At 43.0% G+C, this 20,993-nt stretch overlaps 1 protein-coding gene across 4 annotated transcripts in view; it reads right to left on the reverse strand.

Annotated features, from left to right (window-relative positions):
* Nucleotides 1–20,993, reverse strand: part of rasgrf2b (Ras protein-specific guanine nucleotide-releasing factor 2b) — a 169,079-nt gene that overhangs the window by 133,428 nt on the left and 14,658 nt on the right. For 3 of the 4 annotated variants that reach the window (XM_072281287.1, XM_072281290.1, XM_072281291.1), the window contains exon 2: nt 17,950–18,056. The exons of the other annotated variant lie outside the window; for it this stretch is intronic. In XM_072281287.1, coding sequence (XP_072137388.1) covers nt 17,950–18,056 — 107 coding nt within the window. The remainder of the gene's footprint in view (nt 1–17,949; nt 18,057–20,993) is intronic. 4 annotated transcript variants of the gene reach the window in all.

The raw sequence follows: 20,993 nt of genomic DNA on the forward strand, positions 1-20,993 counted from the left end.
ATTCTGCTCCTATGTCTTATGGTCAAAACAAGAAATTTCATGACATATGTCAGTGATGATAAACCTGATTCTGATTCTGATCTTCACAAGCCTATCAGCTCATCAATCCTGGTCCCACCCTATCAGAGATATTCCCTTTTGCTCAATCCATCTCTCTCTGCCACTTGAAACCAACCATTTTCTCTCAAGACAATAGAATAGAAAATGTTGCAAACCATTTGTAGTTTGGGCAGAATCTGTGGAGAATGATGCAGAATTAACATTTCAGGACCCTTTATCAGATTGTCATGTTTTCTCTCCTCCTTGCTCTTGACAAAAGATTTTCAGCTCAAAGTGTGACATTTGTTTCTGTTCTCACAGATGCTGCCTGGCCTGGTGGGTATTTAGAACATAGAACAGTACAGCACAGTACAGGCCCTTTGGCCCACATTGTTGTGCCGACCCTCAAACCTTGCCTCCCATATAACACCCCATCTTAAAGTCCTCCATATACCTGTCTAGTAGCCTCTCAAATTTCACTAGTGTATCTGCCTCCACCACTGACTCAGGCAGTGAATTCCATGCACGACCCACTCTCTGAGTAAAAAAAACTTCCTCTAATATCCCCCTTAGCAAAAAGTTTCTTCCCATTGGATGTAAAACTTCAAGACATCTCACCAAACAATAAACAAACTGCATAACAAAAGAAGCTGGGGTATGATAGGTGGAAGTGACAAAGGGCTGAAGAAGCTAGAATCTGATAGGACTGGACAGTAGACCATGGAATAAAGGGCATTTTGTGTTGTCAACATCTGTGTCAAAGCCCAGAACTAGTAAAGATGCATGGAATAACTCATATGAAATTATTCATTGAAATAAAAGATGTATTTGGAATGACTTAAAGTGTACTAAGCACAGTATTAGAAACATAAAAGATAACCTCCTCAGCTGAACAGGGTGCTCTGGTTTCTTCCCACATCCAAAGACGTACTGATTGGTAGGTTAATTAGTCATTGTAATTTGTCCTGTGATTAAACTTGGGGTGCTAGGTAGCACGGCTCAGAAGGGCCTGTTCCGTGCCACATCTCTAAATAAAAAATAACTTAAGAAGTCTTTACCAGAGCCTGAAGCCAGAGGCTCACTGTAAGACATCGCACTTCAATACTGCAACTGTTAAAAATAGCAAACATTGTCATACACAGCTTTTTCTGAAGAAAAGCTGCAGAATTATAATGCTCATTGAGATTTTAGCTTTCAAATTTATTCAGAGAGAACATTCCTCCTTGTGATCGATTCTATAAATACTAATAGGTTGAGGAAGATAAAAACCAAATGCTGAACCATTACAGGAAGCTGTTCACCTGATTCCAGCTGAAATGGAAGTGCCAATGGCTACAGTGACAAAACTGCACCATGACACCCATGTATTTTTGTAGATCTCATGGATAAAGTCAAGGATGCTTTCACTTGTGAAGGCCACTGAGAAATGACAGGATTCTGTCCTCATGACCATGATTCTTCACACCCTGCATGGACTACTTGTCTCATCATTCATTAATGGCCCATTTGCTTCATAGCTCAGGCAATTTAGTACCACCCCAGGGAGCTAGATGCGTGGCAAGGTGCTATTGTTTTTAAGGCATACAGTAGAACACATTGCCACGCATTAACTATCAATACAAGAAAGAAAGGCATTGCATGGTTTATTCCTGTAGATAATTTAAACTTATGAATAAAGTTTATTTTGATTTTTAAAAATTGGATTTAACACTGGCCAGTTCAAAGAACAATTCTATAGTTACAATGTATCTACAATGCTTCCTTTGAATTAGATATAATTTTCACACCTCCTTCTTCACACCACTCTCCAGACATACCTTTCCTCATAAGGCATGCTCTCTTATCCAGGCAGAATCATGGTCAGTCTCTTCTGCATCCTCTCTAAAGCTTCCACATCCTATAATGCAGTCCTGATGAAGGGTCTCGACCCAAAACGTTGACTGTTTACTCTTTTTCATAGATGCTGCCTGGCCCGTTGAGTTCCTCCAGCAATTTCAGTCTGTTCCCTAAATTGAGGGGTTTCCTCTCCCTACCCAGCCGCTCCCTGTTCAGCAGCAGAAGACCCCTATACTGTGGCCCTCCTCCACTGAGCTCTTGCAGTGGCTACACCAGTTACTGACCTCAGTTGGTCATTGTCCTGTCAATAACCAGACTATCCATAGTTTACCCAAATCAGGTTTATTATCACCAGCATGTGCCGTGAAATTTGTTGACGTAGCAGCAGCAGTTCAATGCAATACATACTACAGAAGAAAAATAAATAAAGAAATCAATTACAGTATATGTACATTGGAGATTAAAAGTCATGCAGAAACAGAAATAATATATATTTAATAAGTGAGGTAGTGTCCAAAGCTTCAATGTCCATTTAGGAATCGGATGGCAGAGGGGAAGAAGCTGTTCCTGAATCACTGAGTGTGTGCCGTCAGGCTTCTGTACCTCCTAACTGATGGTAACAGTGAGAAAAGGGCATGCCCTGGGTGCTGGAGGTCCTTAATAATGAAAGCTGCCTTTCTGAGACACTGCTCCTTGAAGATGTCCTAGGTACTTTGTAGACTAGTACCCAAGATGGAGCAGACTAAATTTACAACCCTCTGCAGTTTCTTTTGGTCCTGTGCAGTAGCACCCCTCCCCCACACCAGACAGTGATGCAGCCTGTCAGAATGCTCTCCACGGTACATCTATCGAAGATTTTGAGTGTTTGTGTTGGCATACCGAATCTCTTCAAACTCCTAATGAAGTATAGTCACTGCCTTCCCTTCTTTACAACTGCATTGATATGTTGGGACCAGGTTAGGTCCTCAGAGATCTTGACATCCAGGAACTTGAAACTGCTCACTGTCTTCACTTCTGATCCCTCTATGAGGATTGGTATGTGTTCCTTCATCTTACCCTTCCTGAAGTCCACAATCAGCTCTTTCATCTTACTGATGTTGAGTGCCAGGTTGTTGCTGCGGCACCACTCCACTAGTTGGCATACCTCACTCCTGTACGCCCTCTCGTCACCATTTGAGATTCTACCAACAATGGTTGTATCAGCAACATTGAGCTATGCCTAGCCACAGAGTCCAAGGTATAGAGATGGCAGAGCAATGGGCTAAGACACACTCCTGAGGTGCACTAATGTTGTTCATCAGCGAAGAGGAGATACTATCACTTATCCGCACAGATTGTGGTCTTCCAAGGATCCAATTGCAGACAGAGATACAGAGATCCATGTTCTGCAACTTCTCAGTGGGGATTGTGGGAACAGGCCCAAGCTGGCCCAAGCTCCAATACACCATTTCTAAGCTGGCATGGCTACTCCAAACTACCAGCAAAAGACCTCAAGGATAAATACACATTATAACACTTGAATCCACTCCCCATCTGCCCATCATTGCTCCCTCCAGTCGGCCTCCTCACTCTGTCCCTTCAGTCCATTGTGTGCTTCTATCAGATTCCACACCCTTCAGCCCTTTGTCACTTCCACCTATCATATACCAGCTTCCTTCATTATTCACACTCCACCCTCCCTCACCTGCCTCTAACCTCCCCTCAGCTGGGCCCATCACTCAGCTCCCCTCACCTGGGCCCACTGCTAACCCACCCTCTCGTCACTTGGACACACCCTTCAGGCCCCCTCACCTGGATACACCACTCACTTCCCCTCACTTGGGCCCACCATTACACCCACCACCAACACCACCCGCCCCCCCGCCCCGGCTTCTCTTCATTTGGACAAACGCTGCACCTCTCCTCACATAGATACACCACTAAACCCCACCCTCCACTCTCTCTTCACTTGCACAAACCCCTCACCTCAACAAACAATAGGTGCAGGAGTAGGCCATTTGGCCCTTTGAGCCAGCACCGGCATTCACTGTGATCATGGCTGATCATCCACAATCAGTACCCCGTTCCTGCCTTCTCCCCATATCCCTTGACTCCACTACCATTAAGAGCTCTATCTAACTCTTTCTTGAAAGCATCCAGAGAATTGGCCTCCACTGCCTTCTGAGGCAGAGCATTCCACAGATCCACAACCCTCTGGGTGAAAAAGTCTTTCCTCAACTCCATTTTAAATGGCCTACCCCTTATTCTCAAATTGTGGCCTCTGGTTCTGGACTCCCCCAACATCGGAAACCTGTTTCCTGCCTCTAGTGTGTCCAATCCCTTAATAATCTTATATGTTTCAATCAGATCCCCTCTCATCCTTCTAAATTCCAGTGTATACAAGCCCAGTCACTCCAATCTTTCAATATATGACAGTCCCACCATCCTGGGAATTAACTTAGTGAACCTCCGCTGCACTCCCTCAATAGCAAGAATGTCCTTCCTCAAATTTGGAGACCAAAACTATACACAACAATCCAGGTGTGGTCTTACCAGGGCCCTGTACAACTGCAGAAGGACCTCTTTGCTCCTATACTCAACTCCCCTTGTTATGAAGGCCAATATGCCATTAGCTTTCTTCACTGCCTGCTGTACCTGCATGCTTACTTTCAGTGACTGATGAACAAGGACACCTAGATCTTGTTGTACTTCCCATTTTCCTAACTTGATACCATTCAAATAGTAATCTTCCTTCCTGTTCTTGCCACCAAAGTGGATAAACTCACAGTTATCCACATTAAACTGCATCTGCCATGCATCTGCCCACTCACCCAACCTGTCCAAGTCACCCTGCATTCTCATAACATCCTCCTTGCATTTCACACTGCCATCCAGCTTTGTGTCATCTGCAAATTTGCTAATTACCTCCCTTCACCAGGACCCATCTCTCACCTCCACTCACCTGGGCCCACCACTAGCCCCCCCCCGATCTCTTCACCTTGACACACCCTGCAACCCCCGCTCACCTGGACTCACCCCTCATCTCCCCTCACCCGGACCCACCTCTCACCTCCCCTCACCTGGCACCACCACTCAGCTCCCCTCACCATTTGCACCCTGGGAAGCAATCTCTGGCTGTCCACTCTATCTATGCCTCTTATCATCCTATGGATGATATCTTTATGGGGGATATCATTGAAACCTGTCGAATATTGAAAGGTCTGGATAGCGTAGATGTGGGGAGGATGTCTCCTATGGTGGGGGAATCTAGCACCAGAGGACACAGCCTCAGAACAGAGGGACATCCATTTAGAACGGACATGAGGAGGAGTTTCTTTAGCCAGAGGGATGTGAATCTCTGGAATTCATTGCCACAGATGGTAATGAGTTGCCAAAGCAGAGATTGATAGGTTCTTAATTAGTCAAAGGTCAGGGGAAAAGGCAAGAGAATGGGATTGAGAAGGATAATAAATCAGCCATGATGGAATGGCAGAGCAGATTTGATGGACTTAATGACCTAATTCTGTTCCTATGTCTTATGGTTGAAATATGTCTATTTTAACGCAGTCTTGGAACCCACCCAAATGACTTTTGGTTTCTCAAGAGTTGGGCTCAGGTGGAAGGTGCTACAATTCTCGACTTAATTGCTTGAGAATGAATCTGGTCAGATGAATAGAGCATTGGAGTATTTCTGCAGTGGTGATTGATGTAATGATTCACTTGGATGTCGTAGACAAGGGCAAACACAACATTGAAGTGAAAAAGAGAAACTTGCAGTGAGAACTGATTCGGCAAAAGTAGCCCAGAAACGGCAGCTCAAAAGGAAAATGGACTCTGAGGAATTTACCGAAATGAACATGACTCGGTGTAAACGTGCTCCCACAGAGAGAAAGGACAGGACCTGGCTGGCAGGTTGCACAGAATGTAGCTCTGGGTCACAAAGAACAATCTGTAGGAGACACTTAAATTTTAAAACAACAGAAAGCCAAGGGAATAGAATGTGTCAGAGTGTAATTAAAAGGGAAACTAGTTAAGCAAAGAGGGGGTTCAAAGTTCAAAGTGTGAATAAATAATGAGAAATAAAATACTGAAAGCGTTTTCACAAGTTGCTAAAGATTCAGAGCTAATTACAGAGGAATGGGGCCAGTTAGAGGCCAAAGGGGTAACCAGCTTGGGGTGATGCGGAACATGGGAAATACTTAATAAATTCTTTGCATTTGTCTTCACAAAAAGATGCCAGATGAGTTTGAAGTACTGAATGGGATAAGTTTTCAGTGATACAGCACATTAGACACCCTATTCATATGCACCATGGCATGGTATGGCTGGGCAGGGATCATTCTTATGAACCTCCCCTAGACCCTTGCCAATGCCAGAATATCCTTTCTTAGACAAGGGGCCCAAACCTGCTCACAATACTCCAAGTGAAGCCTCACCAATGCCTTATAAAGCCTCAGCATTACATCCTTTGCTTTTATATTCAAGTCCTCTCAAAATGAATGCCAACATTGCATTTGCATTCCTTACCATGGACTCGACCTGCAAGTTAACCTTCAAGGAATCCTGCACAAGGACTCTCAAGTCTCTTTGCACCTCTGGTTTCTGGATTTGCTCTTGTTACATGCTCAAGGAGATCTTTTTTTTAGTGAGAATGATGTAATGGTCTTTTGGAGGTCACCTGATGTGATTTTCCCGCCGATGTGAGGTCACGTGATGACATGTGCACCATGACTATTATAACGGTCGACCCAGGTGACGCAGTAGGTTTTTAGTTTGTAGATTTCCAGGTAGAACGTGCTGTATCTCCGTTTCTGTTGCATGTTTGTTTTTGTGAAGCAGTTTCATTTTTTAAAACGGTTTTGCATTGTATTGCAAGATACCATATTATTGGACTGGAAATATTTGGCTAGACGGATTGATTTACCCAATTCCAACAGTAGAAGGGAGAGTGAAGAATTTATCAAAGTACAGGACCGAGCGATCGAGAGAAGTCAGCATCATTTGGCAGTTTAATAAAGGATTGAACTTATTGAGGCTTCATTGGAGGAGTAGCCACCTGCATCGGAGATAACTCTTGCCAAAAAGAGCAAGGAGTTCATGCAACGGTTTGCTCTCTCTCTAAAAGAATTTAAGGTCAGTTGTTTTAAATTGTTTATTTTCGGCATCGTGAATCCTGTGGACAGAACCAGCAGGAAAGTTGCGTCTGTGAAGAAATCCTTCTCCAGAGGAGTCTCGCCCAATTGAACGTGTAAATCTGTTGAACTTTCGGATTTACCATTTTAAGAACTATATTTGACTTTATCGCTTTAAGAACTGTTTTCGCATTTAACGCTTTAAGAACCAGTGCCGAGTGACAGAGTGATTTATTGAATGGCTGCGTATCGGTTAACTTCCAGTTAAAGTTTTCGTTTTTTTTTACCTTATTGTTTATCCGTGTTTAATAAATGTTTGGTTGTTTTTATATAACCTGTCTCAATTGATATTCATTGTTGCCGTTTACGTAACACTCTCTATTTAGAAAATAGTCTATGCCTTTATTCCTTCTATCAAAGAGCATGACCATACACTTCCCTGTACTATACTCCATCTGCCACCTCTTTGCCCATTCTCATAATCTAAGTCCTTCTGCAGACTCCCTGCTTCCTCAATACTACCTGGCCCTCCACCTGCTTTGAATCATCCACAAATTTGGTCACAAAGCCATTAATTCCGTCATCCAAGCCATTGACATATAATGTAAAAAGAAGTGGTCCCAACACTGAGTCTTTTGGAACACCTTTAGTCACTGGCATTCAGTCGTTGTTTCCTGCCAGTCTGCCATTCTTCCACCCTTCAATCAGTTAGTATCTTTCCAGTAATACCATTGGTTCTTATCATGTTAAGCAGCCTCATGTGCAGCACCTTGTCACAGACCTTCTGAAAATCCAAGTAAACAACATCCACTGGCTCTTCTTTGTCTATCCTGCCTGTTATTTCCTCAATGAATCCCAGCAGATTTGTCAGGGTTGCTGAGGCAGCGTGGCTGAAAGGGCCAGAAGGGCCTATCTCTATACAAAGTAAATTAAAATTGTTCGACATTTCTTCGTCCAACACCATACCCTGCAAACTGCTCCTCTGTTTCTCTTGTGATCTCTTGCCCCTGAACTTTGACCCACCTCCCCTCCGGCCTCTCTCCGGCCATTTGCTCCTTGTGAGCTCCCAGTAGGTTTGTCTGCTGGAAATAACGAAACTCGGGTTGAGGTTTATAATGGCGGGATGTTTGATTTCCCAGATAGCAGACCATCTCTCACTGCTCCCATCTGTGGCTTCTACTGCTCTCCTGCCATTCGATGTGTCCACTGAACTTCAAAATTTCCTACCCAGCCTTTGACCCCTCTCCAGCGACCAATGCGATCAACAGCAACGTCCTGCAGGCAGTCCACAAAACTACTTCTGCCTTTAAATGTACTTCCACTACTAAACTGCGTGCTATTGGAGCCTGTAATTTACAGTTTGATTACGTGTTTTTGGGCCGACTGAGCGATCTAGCGTTTCTGCTGTCTCCAGGCAAGACTGGGAGCAGAGTGTGCGGCCCAAAGGCAGAGCGTGAGCCCAAGATCAGCTCCATTACTCCTCACCGATTAAGGCAATCACCCAGGTAAGTGGGTGTTCAACACCGTCTGCCTGCATTTGACCGGTCCCTCTCTCGCTTACCGCTGCTGGCGGAAGGAGCAGGAGTCTTCCTCGCACTGAAAGGTTTGATCGGCATGGCTCATGCCTATGAACTCATTTCTGGAGGACTCTGCGGTTCATGTTATGCCTGTTTCTGGTTACTCTTCATTTGTTATTTTATACGGCTTGATCGAAGCACTTCACCTGCAATCAATGAAAGACAGTACCAAACTGAACACCCCTAGACTGTTTTAGGAACTCTGTGGTTTGATTTCTAATATTCTCTGTGCTATTCACTCACTTTTTACTATTTGCTTGATTTCTTTGCTTTATTGTATGTTGGGTGTTTGATGTTTTCTTCATTAAATTAAATAAGCAGTGCAAAATACAAATAAAAAAGGTAGTGAGGTAGTGTTCATGGGTTCAATGTCCATTCAGAAATTGGATGGCAGAGGGGAAGAAGTGTGTGTGTGTGTGTGTGTGTGTGTGTGTGCGCGCGTGTGCGTGTGCATGTGCGTGTGCGTGTGTGTGTGTGTACTTTAAAACTCATTTATACAATATTTAAGGTTGTACCTTTATCAGGAATTTAGGATTTTACTTCAATTCACCTTATAATATCTTGCTTCATTCTTCAGGTTGACCTGTTTATTCGTGAAGATGTACTGAATTCCATTGATGTTCAGACAATAGGCTCAGAGCGTAAGTGACTATCCTGAAATTCAAGCTCTTCTAATGTGCTTAAAAGATTGAAAATGTCAGAGGAGGTAACTAAAGGCAGCCTGTTTCCAGTAGATAAGGACTGCACAATAAAAGACCATGTATGTAAAATTCATAGCAAGAAGTTTAGAACAGTGGGCCTAGAGAGATATGAATAGAAAATAAGGAGATGATGCCAGCTCTCAGGTATTGGTTTGAACAAGTCAATGAAGCAAATGTGTAGAAGGAATATGGAAATAAATTAGACTCGATGGGCTGAATAGCCTTATTCAGATATTATGTCTTATGGCATTCCCACTTAGTTCACATGTATTTCTTGATGGCTGGATTGGGCAAAAGAGTCTCGTCAGTCACTGGTTGTACCTGAGACTCAAGATTGTTTATTGTCAATCCTCAGCAAAGGAGAAAGAAATGATTGTTACTCCAGATCCAATGCAGTATAAAAAATACAATAAGCATAAAGAGCACAATAAAACAGATAGGCTTATAGAGAGGGTAAACACAGGCAGGCTTTTTCCACTGGGGTTGGGTGGGACTACAGCTAGAGGTCATGGGTTAAGGGGGAAGGGTGAAAAGTTTAAGGGAAACTGCTTCACTCAGAGGGTGCTTAGAGTGAGGAACAAGTTGCCTGCACAAGTGGTGCATGCAAACTCGATTTCAACATTTAAGAGAAGTTTGGATAGGTACATGGATAGTCGGGGTATGGAAGGCTATGGTCCCGGTGCAGGTCGATGGGAGAAGGCAGTTTAAGTGACTCAGCATGGGCTAGATGGGCCAAAGGGCCTGTTTCTGTGTTGTACTTTTCTATGACTATGACAAAAAAATGCAATGCACCAAGTATAAAATCAATCCCATAAAACACAAAGCAGAAGTAACTGTTTAAGTGTGGCCACATATGGAAATATTAGCTTCTATACTTCTACCAATTGTATGTACATGAAGTGACACCAGGTGCAGGAAAATCTGAACTTCAGTTGACTCTGACAGAACATGATAAACGGACAAAGTGACTCTTAGCAAGATGATCGGAGAACTGCCGTATGGGGATTTGATCCAGTACTCTGAGCAGGGGGGGAAACAGTGAAGTTAATTGACCAAGAGTTTCCACTGAGCGATATATACCACAAAATTCCCACACCCTCCTGTTCTTGCAGATCCCTGAAACAGCTGAACCACACCATTCCCAGTCAGCCATGCTCAGTTTGATTTCCAAGTGTACGATGGCAGAGAATTTGGAATGATGCAAAGTGGCAGGGGAGAGCTGGAGGCAACGGGATAGAAGTTGAGCTTAGGTTGAAAAAAGAACAATTAATACTCACAAGATGCTGGAGAAGTTCAGCAGGTCCTATGAATGGAAATAAACAGTCAAAGTTTTGAGCCAGGACATCGACTGTTTATTCCCATTCATAGAAGCAGCCTGACCTGCTGAGCTCATCCAGCACACTGTGTGTATTGCTCCAGATTTCCAGCACCTGCAGTACCTCTTGTGTCTGCAGTTAATACTTCTTGAATCTGAAGGGAATGGAGAAAGTTCCTTGGCAGAGGAATGTGGAGCCAAGGGAGAAGGTCAGTCATGATATCATTGAATGGCGGAGCAGGCGTGAAATTAAATGTCCTACCAGTTGATACTCATGCTCTGCATTTTACTATTTCTCTTTCTACACTCCTTAGTTAATTTATTTTTTATATACTCTTCTTATTGTAATTTATAGTTCTTATTACTGTGTATTGCAATGTACTGCTGCCACAGAATAACAAATTTCACAATATATGCCGGTGATATTAAACCAGATTCTGGTTCTGATGCCTTACTTTCCTTTGTCCTGCCCTTCAAAATTCTGAAATTAATGGTGGATTCAGCGTCCTTACAATTAGCCTTGCCGTTAATTTATAAATCTCCCATTCTTTTCCGACTTGTTAGAGCATGTATCTGTTCTCTATCCGCATGGTATTCTGTGCTGCCCGCTTATTACGTTTAGCATGGTAAAGAGTCACATGAGTGGGGACAAGGTAAAGGCAGAGGGTACATGGATGAGAGGTGTATGGAGGGATATAGTCCAGGTGCAGGTCAGTGGGACTAGGCAGAAAAATGGTTCGGCACAGCTAAGAAGGTCCAAAAGGCCTGTTTCTGTGCTGTAATGTTCTATGGTTCTATGGAATAAATTACGTAAATTACGTATTCTTGCTTATTTCGAGGAAGTTGGTAGCTTGGGACTGGTGGAGGTTGTATCTTTTGCTGACTGCTCAGTGACGTTTCAATTATGCATAGCTTATGTTTGGGTGGGGGGGGGTCGCATCGTGCAAGTATAACAAGTCCATGGGATCGCAGGTGTTTTGGTTTTGCCACTACATTACTGAAGGAGAACTGTGAGTGAACTTGTGGCCACAGAATGGGGTACAACAGAAGGAGGCTATTCGACCCATTGGCTGCATTCTCACTCTCAACCAGAACAATTCACCCCCAACCCATTTTCCAGAGACTTGTAAACTTTTCTGATTACTTAGTTGTCCCGGTTCCTCTTAAGGAACACAAAGGAACCTGTCTCCACCACTCCTGAGGTTTCATAAGGCATCGGTCAGACTGCACTTGGAGTATTGCCTGGAGTTTTAGACCTACCATCTCAGAAAGGATGTGCTGGCATCGGAGAGGGTCCAGAGGAAGTTCACGAGAATTATGCCAGACATGAAAGGGTTAACATGTGGAGGAGCATTTGATGACTCTGGGCCTGTACTAGCTGGAATTTAGAAGAATGACGGGGAGGGGGCGAAGTGGTGGAGGATCTCATTGAGGCCTACAAATATTGAAAGGCCTATATGGAGTGGACACAGAGAGGATGTCCCCTATAGTGGGAAAGACTAGGACCAGAGGGCACAGCCTCAGGATAGAAGGGCATCCCTCTAGGACAGAGATGAGGAGGAATTTCTTTAGCCAGAGGGTAGTGAATCTGTAGAATCCATTGCCACAGGCGGCTATGGGGAACGTGATTTATAGCAGAAATTGATAGGTTCTTGATTAATCAGGGGGTCAAAGGTTACAGGGAGAAGGTGGGAGAATGAGGTTGGGGGAGAAGGCGGGAGAATGAGGTTGAGAGAGAGAATAAAGCAGCCATGATGGAATGGTGGAATAGATTTGATGGGCTGAATGGCCTATAATTCTGCTCCTATGTCTTATAGTCTCAAGCATCAGTGGGTGATCACCTATTTTCTTGCTCCCTGAGTAAAACTTCAAAAGCCTTTTCTATGATTGAATCTTCCTGTATTCTTTTAACCATCAAAATTTCCAAGGCAGTGAACCCAAAAATGCAGTGTTGAAAAAATAAACATATTTACTATAGTGTTCTGCAGCCCCATTTTCAGGATTTTACCAACTGACCTTACATATTGTGAACACATTAAACACTTGTTGATTGAGGTGTTAAAGATTAGCTTTATTTGCCACCTGTACATCAAAACATCGAAACGTACAGTGAAATGCGTTGTTTGTGTCCGAAGATGTGCTGGGGGCAACCTACAAATGTCGCACTAAGATAGTAATAAGCCTACCACTTATTAACCCTTACCCGTACGTCTTTGGGATGTGAGGTAAAATCGGAGCACCTGGAGTAAAGGTGTCTGGCTGACTAGTTGAACAATGTTTCTTTATGTGTTGTCATATAAACAGAGAAATCAAGCAACTCTAGGCAGCTTTGGTATCTCAGGTCAGTTTTCCAAGAGAACAGAAAGCTTGGGAAGCGGAATTAATTTATTTTATTTATTTACGGATACAGCACGAGGTAGGCCCATCGGGCCCTTCAAACCATGCCACCCCAGCAGCCCCTGACACCCCTGATTTTACCCTAAACTACTCACAGGACAATTAACAAATGACCAATTAGCCTACTAACTGGTACGTCCTTGGACCACTGGAGGGAAACCAGAGCACCCGGTGAGAACCTGTGCAATCGACTGGAAGGATGGACAGAGACTCCTTACAGAGCACATCGGAATTCAACTCTGAGCTCCAGGCCAAGCTGTAACAGTGTCATGATAACAGCTACGCTATCATTTTCTGACAACATATAAGTCTACAAATAAAAAATAGAACAGTACGGCAAAGGAGCAGACCCCCTACCCAGTTCACAATGTTGTGGAGACAACAACACTCACTTGCCCCATCTATGAAATGTTCCCACAACCAATTATCTCACTTTAACGCACACAAAATGCTGGAGGAACTCAGCAGGCCAGGCAGCATCATGTGTCCTGCCGAAGGGTTTCGGCCCAAAATATCAACTGTACTTTTTTCCGTAGACGCTGCTTGGCCTGCTGAGTTCCTCCAGCGTTTTTGTGTATGTGTGTTGCTTCGATTTCCAGCGTCTTGTTTGTGATCTCACTTTAAGGACTCTTTATCTCATTATCTCACGTTCTCATTATTTATTGCTATTTATTTATAATTGCATTTGCATAGTTTGTTGTTTTCTGCTCGTTAGTTGGCCTTTCATTGATCCTGTTATTGTTACTATTCTATAGATTTGCTGAGTATGCCCGCAGGAAAGTGAATCTCAGAATCTCAGGGTTGTACTTGGTGACATATGTGTACTCTGATAATAAATTTTACTTTGAACCTTGAACTCATTAAATTAGTAATCAAGTACCCATTAACAGAATCTCTTCTGCCTGCAGGATCAAGTCAAGTTAAGTTTATTGTCATTTAACTATATACATATATATAACATATACAATCATATAATGTACAGTGGTATGCAAAAGTTTGGGCACCCCTGGTCAAAATTTCTGTTACTGTGAATAGTTAAGTGAGTAGAAGATGAACTGATCTCCAAAAGTCATAAAGTTAAAGATGAAACACTTGAAGCAAGATTAGTGTATTATTTTTGTCTTGTACAATTTTAGAGTGAGAAAAAGGAAAGGAGCACCATGCAAAAGTTTGGGCACCCTGAGAGATTTGAGCTCTCAGATAACTTTTACCAAGGTCTCAGACCTTAATTAGCTTGTTAGGGCTATGGCTTGTTCACAGTCATCATTAGGAAAGGCCGGGTGATGTAAATTTCAAAGCTTTATAAATACCCTGACATCTCAAACCTTGTCCCAACAATCAGCAGCCATGGGCTCCTCTAAGCAGCTGCCTAGCACTCTGAAAATTTAAATAAATGATGCCCACAAAGCAGGAGAAGGTTATAAGTAGCAAAGTGTTGTCAGGTAGCCGTTTCCTCAGTTCGTAATGTAATTAAGGAATGGCAGTAACAGGAATGGTGGAGGTCAAGTTGAGGTCTGGAAGACCAAGAAAACATTCCAAGAGAACTGCTCGTAGGATTGCTAGAAAGGCAAATCAAAACCCCCGTTTGACTGTAAAAGACCTTCAGGAAGATTTAGCAGACTCTGGTGTGGTGGTGCACTGTTCTACTGTGCAGCGACACCTGTATAAATATGACCTTCATGGAAGAGTCATCAGAAGAAAACCTTTCCTACGTCCTCACCACAAAATTCAGCGTCAGAAGTTTGCAAAGGAACATCTAAACAAGCCTGGTGCATTTTAGAATCAAGTCCTGTGGACTGATGAAGTTAAAATAGAACATTTTGGCCGCAATGAGCAAAGGTATGTTTGGAGAAAAAAGGGTGCAGAGCTTCATGAAAAGAACTCCTCTCCAACTGTCAAGCACGGGGGTGGATCGATCATATTTTTGGCTCATGTTGCAGCCAGTGGCACGGGGAACATTTCACTGGTAGAGGGAAGAATGAATTCAATAAAATACCAGCAAATTCTGGAAGCAAACGTCACACCATCTGTAAAAAAGCTGAAGATGAAAAGAGGATGGCTTCTACAACAGGATAATGAACCTAAACACACCTCAAAATCCACAATGGACTACCTCGAGAGGCACAAGCTAAAGGTTTTGCCATGGCCCTCACAGTCCCTGACCTAAACATCATCGAAAATCTGTGGACAGACCTCAAAAAAGCAGTGCATGCAAGACGGCCCAAGAATCTCACAGAAGCCTTTTGCAAGGAAGAATGGGCGAAAATCCCCCAAACAAGAATTGAAAGACTCTTCGCTGGCTACAGAGAGCGTTTACAAGCTGTGATACTTGCTAAAGGGGGTGTTACTAAGTATTGACCATGCAGGGTGCCCAAACTTTTGCTTCGGGCCATTTTCCTTTTTTGTTATTTTGAAACTGTAAAAGATGGAAATAAAAAAGTACTCTTGCTTAAAATATTAAAGAAATGTGTCAGCTTTAACTTTATGCCTTTTGGAAATCAGGTCATTTTTTACTCACGTAGCTATTCACAGTAACAAAAATTTTGACCAGGGGTGCCCAAACTTTTGCATGCCACTGTATATAGAAACAAGGCAATGTTTCTCCGAACAGGGTGTAAAGCACAGTAGTAACATACAGTAACTAATGAAGGCAAGGGTAAAATCTACAGATGAATCACAGTATATTTAATAACTAACAGCATCTTCCAATCATAAAGACGTACAGGACATGACCGAACTATTACACCCGGAGACAAAGTGGTCGCTGGGTCTGAACACACTGCCATCTTGGATGTCCGTATCCTTCCATTCCCTGCATATTCATGTGTCTCGCATTGTATTTGCCTCCACCACCACTGTCAGAGCATTCCAGGCACCGACCTCTCTGTGGATAAACTTGTCCTGTTCATCTCCTTTGAACTTACTGCCTCTCACCTTAAATGCATGCCCTCTGACATTAGACATCTTAAACCTTGGTAAAAGATATTGTCTGACTACTCTATCTATGCCTCTTGGAATCATATAAACCTCCATCAGATCTCCCTTTAGCCTCCGCCTTTCCCATTCTCAAGAGAGAGGGATGTCCCTATGGCGCAGCATTTCAGGAAGAGTAAAGTTTCTTGTCCTTATAATCAGTATTCCTCCCATGTCCAATTTCACCGAGATAAAATTATGTGGACACCTTTGTGGTTTCTTCGATTTGCTTTAAAGAGCAACTGATGGAGAGATCTGGTGGAACTTAACAAGATTAGGAATGATTCACCTGAGAGATGTAAACTATACGCAGAATTAATTAGATAAAAGGCATTGGATTGTTCTGTCTGAAACCTGGAGACTGGAGACCGGTGAGGCCTGTTTTGGAGTTGGAGGCCTGTCTGTTTGTCCGTGTGGGTGAGTGGGAGGGAGGGAGGGAGGGAGGAACAAGGCTTGTTGTTTTGTAGCTTGTTGTCCTCTCTTGTTCTGCTGAGCAGCGTGGGCATACGATGTTAGCACTGGAATGTGTGCTGACTCTTGTGGCCTGCCCCAAGCACATCCTTAGGTGTGTAGGTTGTTAACACAAGCAGTGTGTTTCACTGTATACTTCGCTTCACTGTATGAATCTGAGAATGTGGAATGCCCTTAAAATGCGGTATCTTCAATTTTCAATATTCAGACCTTCTTCTGTTTCCAAGAGACATAATAATATTATCTAATTTTGGTAAGTAAAACCATTCTCCACACACCAGAACTCACTTAGACTCATTCACAAGTTCTACATTTCAATAATTTCAAGCCCTGCTAAATGTTTGGACCACGGTGGGTTATTGTATTGAGGAGGGCATTGCCCACTCATGTTTCCAGTTTTGGGTCCTACCTGCTCTGTAACTGGTTTCTGGTTTTACTGTTTCAAACTGGCTGGCATGGTAGTGTAGTGGTTAGCACGAGGCTTTACACTGTCTGCGATCAGGGTTCAATTCCCACCATTGTCTGCAAGGAGTTCGTACGTTTTGCCTGTGACTGCATGGGTTTCCTCTGGGTGCTCCAGTTCCCTCCCACATTCCAAAGACGTGCGGGTTAGAATGTTGTGGGCACGCTATGTTGGCACTGGAAGCATGGTGACACTTGTGGGCTGCCCCCAGCACATCCTCAGGCTGTGTTGGTTGTTGATGTAAAATGAGACATTTTGCTGTATATTTCAATGCTTCAAATTCCATCTGACAAATGAAGCTAATCTTTAAATCTCTTTAGCTTCTAATCTTCATGCGGTAATTCTCTGCAAATTTTGGCTCATCTTTGTCCGGTGAGGACCACGTCACACATATGAATTGTACCTAAAATTTTTGAGTTCTATTATCTTTCTCTGGAACCTCAAGATCCTGCTCTTTAAATTCTCCTTCAGATCGGCCAGCTGGTAGCGCAATGACATCAGCGCCGGACCCGGTTCCCGGTTCCCGGGATCGAAACCAGTCAGGTCCGCTCCCGAGTACGCTTTCCATCCGTGCCAGGTTGAGTGTCGAGATCGCAACTCAACCTCGTAAGATAAAAGGGAAAATACTGCGAGAGTGTCTGTGTGAGGAGTGGCACGCCACACAGTCTCTCTCTCGCTCTGCGCCTTGTAAAAGCCATGAAAAAGACATCATCACGGATGCACGCATGCAGACGCAGACGCACAAACTCGCACACACGCAGGCACACGCCAAAATAAAATTCTCCCTCAGATCAATAACAAAAAAAAAATCATCTTTCAGTGCTCTTTTATAACTATGAACCCAACCTGTAGAACCCAGCTCCCTGTTCTGCACTCACTCATTCAGTGGAGGCCGATAACTCATCACCACCGTCTCCACCTTGAACTTTCTGCCAGCATGACTGCTTCAGAAGGTTGCTAAAAACTGGAGCAGACCTTTGCTTCATGCCCGTAATTGCTCCTGCATTGCTCATTGACAATTTCCCACTCTGAATGACTGCTTTAAATGACAATAAAGGTGGAGTACCTGGCCTGCTGAATGGCATCCACCCAGGTCTCACAGTCCGCCTCTTCCTCGATCCGGAGTTCCAACGGTTTATTACCTTCGTGGCCAAAATTTATGGTGAAGTAATGCTGCACAGAGAAAATAAATTACAACATTAACCACTCTCCCCTTGATGGCCATGTGCCGTAGAGAATTAGGAGAGCAGGGCGGCACCTTATGTGCTCACTCCTGGTTTCTGTCACATCTCTAGTACGGATGGTGGCCAAGAGGACCTCTACTGAAGCACGCAAAGAATGATTTTTCCCACTGCCAATGAATATCTGCAGTGGTTAGCGCAACACTTCACAGTGCCAGTGACAGGGGTTCGATTCCCACTGATTGCAAGCAGAAAACAGCAGCTCCACTGCTCTTTCTGAAGCCTGACCGTTTTAGGGCTACACACGCAAAATGCTGGAGGAACTCAGCAGGTCAGGCAGCATCTATGGAGGGAAATGAACAGTTGACGTTCTGGGCCAAGACCTTTCTGTTTATTCCCCTCCATAGACTGCTGCCTGACCTGCTGAGTTCCTTCAAGGGTGGGTGGGTAGGTGTGTGTGTGTCTCAGATTTCCAGCATCTGCAGAAACTCTTGCATTTAAGATTTTAAGGCTCAAACCTTCTGCATATTCTGTGATCTCTGCTGCTGGCTTGTTGCTCTGTTGCTCGAGGCAGTGCCCAGGGTGACATCTTACTGACAGTTATCTGGCTGAGCTCTAGTGGAGGCAGTAACAAGGCAGTGCCCCAAGGCATCTTACTGACATTATCTGGCTTGTTGCCCTGTTACCCAAGGCAGTTTCCAGGACATCTTCCTGCCAATTATCTGACTAAGAATCCAAGGCCAGCAGTAACAAGTTAACTCCACCATGGATGGTCCGAGCCCAGCTGTGAAAGGAGAAGGGTCGGGCATGGGGTGAAATCCAGAGCTCCAGAAGCACTAACAGAAGCTCCAAAGACCTTATCCCTAGCCGAGGAAGGATTTTCACACCTAGAAAACATATGAAGCCGTGTGGTGAAATCAGAAGCCACAGAGCCAATCAACCTTAAGCCCGAGACAGAAGACCCTGGCGAGCTGCTGTCAGCAGCCTGTGCCCCAGTAAGGCTTAAGAACAAGCAGCAACAAGTTGAGAAAAATTTGGTGATTTTACAATGAGCAAAACTTATGTTTCAGGATTTTGAAAAGGATTATTTTGGTAACTTTTGCACAAGAGAAGATGAGTTGACTTATATTTACTATTTCCAAGAACAGTTGAGAAATGTTACCACTATTGCTATTTTTTCACATAGACCTTGAACATTCAGTAATTCTACACATTATATAATGCTGTAACACTTCTAAGTAATTTCAGATACTGTATTACAAAAATAAAATCATTATTCCAGTTTCAGCTGTGACACTTCCCCTTCCTGCGTGATTCTTATGCTGAGAATTACAGTTTTCCTCTGGAATTTTTAGTATTTCACATCATTCAAAAATATTCAGTTTATACTTCCTTTATTATATAATAAATATTATTAAATTCTTAAAGATTTTCATTTTATTTTTAAAAATTCAATGTTCTCTTGTGTAAACACACAATAATAGTCTATTTCTAACCTGCCTCAAACAAATAAGGAGATTCTGGTCTGTCACTATTCATCCAGATGTACTTTCCACAAACTGATGATATTATTAAATAAAATATACACATTTGTTATCCTGGATATGCAGCATCCTATAAATTTTAATGGGTTTATTTTGTTTCAAGCATTCTGGTCTCTACAAATTTAAACATTATTAAATCGTGAAGATTCTACAGAATTCTGAATTTTTTTTTACAGAACAGAGAACACTGCAACACAGTACAGGCCTTTCAGCCCATGATGTTGTGCCAACATCTTAACCTACTGTATAGATCAACCTAACCATTCCCTCCTTCATCATCCTCATTTTTCTATCATCCACGTAACGAAAGATTTCCTCAGCTTCCCTCTAATTCTCCACAGTTTCTGTAAATCAGATGACATCTGGTTATTGAGTTCCTAGAAAAGTTAGTTTTCCAACCATTCTTAACAGAACATAAACAATTCTATTAACTTGAACTAAGCGTTGTCACAATCTCTTCTACTCAAAACAAAACAACTCCCAACCTAGCCAATCTTTCCACTTTGCTGGATTTCTCTAGCCTTGGCTCAAGTCCAGAATATGCTTAACTTCACGGAGACTGTTCTTTCCAGAATTTAGCTCCTGCGATATTCATTTTATGGATGCTACTGTAGAGATGACGTTGGCCATACCCACACTGGAGATACGACGACGGTCATGAGTGGCTACATAAGGTGCTATGCAATTCAGTTTTCAGCTTTCTGTACTTTTATATTAGTGTAATTAGTATAAAAGGAAGCAAAGTGAATCAGTAAAAAAATGTATGAGTGTTTATATTCACAGTAGCTAAGCCCCGTCTGTACATGAAGGCAACAGCAGTGTTGTACTTGGCATAACATTATTCCAGCTGCGGCAGCTCAGGTTCAATTGCACTGCTGTCTATAAGGAGTTTATCTGTTCTCTCCCTAACTGTGTGCGTCTCCTCCAAGTGCTCTGGCTTCCTCTCACATTTCAAAGGCTTACCAGTTCGTAGGTCAATTGACCACATGGGTGTAATTGGGCAGTGCAGACATTATTTCTAAATAAATACCAGAATAATAGTGTAAAGTGTCTTGGTTCTCCTCGGGATCTGATTCTATTACCTTCACCACTCCAGGGGCAAATTACTGTACAGGCCGGGCAGCTGCACCCTATTACTGCTCAACAAAGTCCTCATATCCATCTCTCCATTTCCACCTACCCAGACCACAATGCACACTTAAATGAACCCCTACTGTTGTATATTTAATATTTTTTCTTAGATATGAGGTCTTCTTTTATTGTCATTTAGTAATGCATGCATTAAGAAATGATACAATTTGTTCCTCCAGAATGATATCACAGAAACACATGACAAACCAAGACTAAGAAAAACTTGCAAAACCCACATAATTATAACATATAGT

This window comes from Mobula birostris, chromosome 17 (assembly GCF_030028105.1).
Source record: "Mobula birostris isolate sMobBir1 chromosome 17, sMobBir1.hap1, whole genome shotgun sequence".
Lineage (NCBI taxonomy): Eukaryota > Metazoa > Chordata > Chondrichthyes > Myliobatiformes > Myliobatidae > Mobula > Mobula birostris.